This window comes from Asparagus officinalis, chromosome 8 (assembly GCF_001876935.1).
Source record: "Asparagus officinalis chromosome 8, Aspof.V1, whole genome shotgun sequence".
Classification (NCBI taxonomy): Eukaryota; Viridiplantae; Streptophyta; class Magnoliopsida; order Asparagales; family Asparagaceae; genus Asparagus; species Asparagus officinalis.
Genome location: NC_033801.1, coordinates 131110931 through 131115726, shown reverse-complemented (window position 1 = coordinate 131115726; position 4796 = coordinate 131110931). Strand labels below are relative to the sequence as shown.

Here is a 4796-nt window from a genome sequence, read left to right as displayed (position 1 = left end):
TCTAGAGTCTCTGTCAAATAATGATCCTACAAGTTAGGATGTAGTTGTTAGCTTTGAAATTTTCAATTTCTGTAGTTTTACTACTATGTTAGTGGGCTGCAATTTCTCTTTCTGTTAGGTTGTAAGGCTATAAAGCCAGATGTTTGCATTCAATAAAGTATTGTAGTATTCAATCAATCTTTGTTTCTCAGATACCTAGCTTGATACCAATTCTCAACAATTGGTATCAGAGCTCACTAGTGGCCTGATTGTGAGTGTGTGTGAGTGCAAACAGGAGAGAAAGTGAGGAACAAAGAAGAGCAAGCACGAGTGAAGAGTGAGAAATTAGAGTGTAGAGATGGAAACAGAGAAGGATGCCACCCTGAGCATTCCTATGTTTGATGGAGACTAGGAGTATTGGGCGATGCTCATGGAGAATTTGATACGATCAAAAGAGTGGTGAAATTTGGTGGAAATAGGTTATACCGAACCAGCGAGAGGCGAGATCCTGAATGGTGCCCAGAAAGCAAATCTAGCAGACTTGAAGCTGAAGGATTTAAAGGTAAAGAATTACCTTTTCCAAGCCATTGACAAGACGACCTTGAAGACTAACACCCAAAAGGACACAGCTAAGCAGCTTTGGGAGTCAATGAAGACAAGGTTCCAAGGAGATGAGAAGGTGCACAATGCACAGCTGCAGACACTTCGAAGAGATTTGGAGGAACTTGAGATGAAAATTGGTGAGTCAATTACAGATTATTTTTCAAGAGTAGCGTTAGTCTGCAATAATATGAGCAATCTAGGAGAAGGCTTGGAGGATGCTAAGATTGTAGAGAAGATTCTGCGTACACTTCCTGAGAGCTGGAATTTTGTTGTATGTTCACTTGAGGAATCGAAAGATATCAAAAGTCTTTCGGTGAATCAACTTCGGAGCTCTCTGCTAGTTCATGAACAAAAGTTTCAGAAGAGAAGGAGTACTGATGAGGAGCAAGCTCTGAAAGTTTCATATGAAGGTGGGAGAGGACGAGGAAATCGAGGAGGTTTTCATGGAAGAGGTAGAGGAAGAGGCCGACAAACATTCAATCGTGCAACAATTGAATGCTTTCGATGTCACAAGCTTGGGCACTTCCAATATGAGTGTCCAGGAACAGAGAAAGAAGCAAACTATGCCAACATAGATTGAGGTGAGACTTTGCTGCTTATGTCTCATGTTGAAGTCACCGAAAACTTTGCACGAGGCTCAGCAGGGGAACTCAGTTATGAAGAAGAGTTGGCATTGATGGCACAAGCAGAGACAAATGGAGTAAGCAGAGCAGAAGCTTGGTTCGTAGACTCAGGTTGTTCTAACCATATGTGTGGGGATAAGAAGATGTTTTCAGACTTTGACGGCGAGTTTAGACACTAGGTGAAGCTCGGGAACAACACCAAGATGAATGTAGAACGAAAAGGCAGCGTGCAATTGAGTATCAATGGAGTGAAGCATGGAGTCACAAAAGTTTATTATGTACCAGAGCTTAAGAACAACTTATTGAGTGTGGGTCAATGGCAAGAGAAGGGTCTAGCTATTCTGATGCATGAAGGGAAGTGCAGAATTTACCATCCAATGAGAGGATTGATCATTGAAACAACGATGAGCGCAAATAGGATGTTTGTTATTATGGCCGGAGCAGTTGCAACTCCCACCAGCTGCTTTCTCACCTAAACACTTGACCTGCCACAACTCTGGCATTGCAGGTAAGGCCACTTGAGCTACAAGGGTCTGAAGACCTTACAGAGTAAGAACATGGTTCATAGGTTGCCAAAGTTTGATGTTGCAAAGAGGGAATGTACAGATTGTCTCATTGGAAAGCAGCATAGAAATTCCTTTCCAAAGAAAAGCACTTGGAGGGCAAAACAGAAGTTAGAGCTAGTTCATGCAGATTTATGCGGACCGATCGCACCAGAATCAAACAGTAGTAAAAGGTACATGCTACAAACTATGCTTCATTGATGACTTTAGTCGAAGAGCATGGACTTTTTATTTAACAAACAAAGCATATACATTTAGCTCCTTTGTAGCTTTCAAAAGAAATGTTGAAAAAGAAACAGGTCTATCAATCAAGTACTTTCGGATTGACAGAGGTGGATTAGGGTACTCACCACAACAGAATGGAGTTCAATGAATTTTGTAAGGAAAATGGATCAAGAGGCAGTTGACAGCAGCGTACTCACCACAACAGAATGGAGTTGCGGAGAGGAAGAATAGAACAATTCTAAACATGGTGAGATCGATGCTTTCAGAAAAGAAGATGCTGAACCTTTTGGCCAGAAGCAGTCAATTGGACGACGTTTGTGTTAAAGAGATCTCCTACATGTGCAGTGAAAAGACAAGTAACCTCAGAAGGCTTGGAGCGAAGAGAAACCTTCTGTGGAATTCTTTAGAGTCTTCGGGTGTGTTGCCTTCGTCCATGTACCAGAGGCAAGAAGAACCAAATTGGAGGATAGAAGTGTACTCTGCGTCCTACTTAGAGTGAGTGAAGAGTCAAAGGTCTACAGATTCTACAATCCAATCACCAAAAAGATAGCGATTAGCAGAGATGCAGTGTTCGAAGAAAAAAAAGAGGGGGACTGCGATACAAGCTATGGGCAGCAAGTGTCAATGGAGCTGGAGTGGGGAGAATATCAAGGTGTCCCGACGAGATAGAAGATGAAGCATCTGACGGTGATGATGAGTTCGAAGATCAAGAAGATGGAAATCCAGGAGGTACTTTGAACTCAAGCGAGGAAGAAGAAAATGTAGATAATTTGTCTATGGGTTAAGAGACACCAGAAGCAAGGGAGGCAAGAGAAAGAGGACCACCAGCTTGGATGAGTGATTATACACCAGGTTCTGGACTTTCTGGTTCGGGAATTTCAGACTTGGAGTCGTAAGCTAATATGGCACTTGTGATGTCTGATGATCCCGCAAACTTCGAGGATGCAGTAGGAAGTGAGAAGTGGAGAAAGGCCATGGATGCAGAAATTAAGTCCATTGAGAAGAACAACACATGGAAACTGGTTAAGCTGCCTGCACGAGCTAAAAGGATAGGAGTAAAATGGATTTTCAAAACTAAATACAATGAGGCAGGGGATATTGACAAGTACAAGGCTCGGTCGGTAGCAAAAGGCTACTCGCAGAGGCAAGGAGTGGATTTTACAGAAGTTTATGCTCTGATGGCTCGAATGGATACAATTAGAGTGATGCTTGCTTTGGTTGCACAGAGAGGCTAGATTGTGTATCAACTCGACGTCAAATCAGCATTCTTGCATGGTGAATTATTTAAAGATGTCTATGTCGAGCAACCTTTGGGGTATGAGAAGAAAGGAGAAGAGGATAAAATTTACAAGCTACAGAAAGCGCTATATGGATTAAAGCAAGCACCTCGTGCTTGGTTTAGTCGAATTGATGCCCACTTCAACAAAGAAGGATTTCAGTAATATAGCAGTGAGTAGACCATTTTCTCTAAAATTGGCAGTGGAGGAAAAATCTTGCGAGTAAGTGTTTATATAAATGATCCTATCTATACTAGCAATGATGATGTGATGTTGGGAGAATTCAAAACATCTATGATGGAGTTCAATATGAGTTTCTAGGAACAGAGATGGAGGTGAGACTTTGCTGCTTACGTCTCATGTTGAAATCACCGAAAACTTTGCATGAGGCTCAGCGGTGGAACTCAGGTATGAAGAAGAGTTGGTATTGATGGCACAAGCAGAGGCAAATGGAGTAAGCAGAGCAGAAGCTTGGTTCGTAGACTCAGGTTGTTCTAACCATATGTGTGGGGATAAGATGTTTTCAGACTTTAGCAGCGAGTTTAGACACTTGGTGAAGCTCGGGAACAACACCAAGATGAATGTAGAACGAAAACGCAGCATGTAATTGAGTATCAATGGAGTGAAGCATGTAGTCACAAAAGTTTATTATGTACCAGAGCTCAAGAACAACTTATTGAGTGTTGGTCAATGGAAGGAGAAGGGTTTAGCTATTCTGATGCATGAAGGGAAGTGCAGAATTTACCATCCAAGGAGATGATTGATCATTGAAACAACGATGACTGCAACTAGGATGTTTGTTATTATGGTCGGAGCAGTTGCAACTCCCACCAACTGCTTTCTCACCTCAACACTTGACCTGTCACAACTCTGGCATTGCAGGTACGGTCACTTGAGCTACAAGGGTATGAAGACCTTACATAGTAAGAACATGGTTCATGGGTTGCCAAAGTTTGAAGTTGCAAAGAAGGAATGTACAGATTGTCTCATTGGAAAGCAGCATAGAAATTCCTTTCCAAAGAAGAGCACATGGAGGGCAAAACAGAAGTTAGAGCTAGTTCATGCAGATCTCTGCGGACTGATCGCACAAGAATCAAACAGTAGTAAAAGGTACATACTATACTTCATTGATGACTTTAGTCGAAGAGCATGGACTTTTCATTTAACAAACAAAGCAGATACATTTAGCTCCTTTGTAGCTTTCAAAAGAAATGTTGAAAAAGAAACAGGTCTATCAATCAAGTACTTTCGGACTTACAGAGGTGGAGAGTTCAATCCAAATGAGTTCAATGAATTTTGTAAGGAAAATGGATCAAGAGGCAGTTGACAGCAGCATATTCACCATAACAGAATGGAGTTGCGGGGAGGAAGAATAGAACAATTCTAAACATGGTGAGATCGATGCTTTCAGAAAAGAAGATGCCGAAGACCTTTGGGCCAGAAGCAGTTAATTGGACGACGATTGTGTTAAACAGATGTCCTACAAGTGCAGTGAAAGACATGACACCTCAGGAGGCTTGGAGCGG

At 41.9% G+C, this 4796-nt stretch overlaps 1 protein-coding gene across 1 annotated transcript; it reads left to right on the top strand.

Annotated features, from left to right (window-relative positions):
- Nucleotides 2896–3228, top strand: LOC109821974 (uncharacterized mitochondrial protein AtMg00820-like). The gene has a single exon (XM_020388126.1). The coding sequence runs from the start codon at nucleotides 2896–2898 to the stop codon at nucleotides 3226–3228; it is 333 nt and encodes a 110-aa protein (XP_020243715.1).

What these genes read in the sequence shown, in the direction of transcription:
- LOC109821974 (XM_020388126.1), top strand. Translation starts at nt 2,896, where the DNA reads ATGGCACTTGTGATGTCTGATGATCCCGCAAACTTCGAGGATGCAGTA.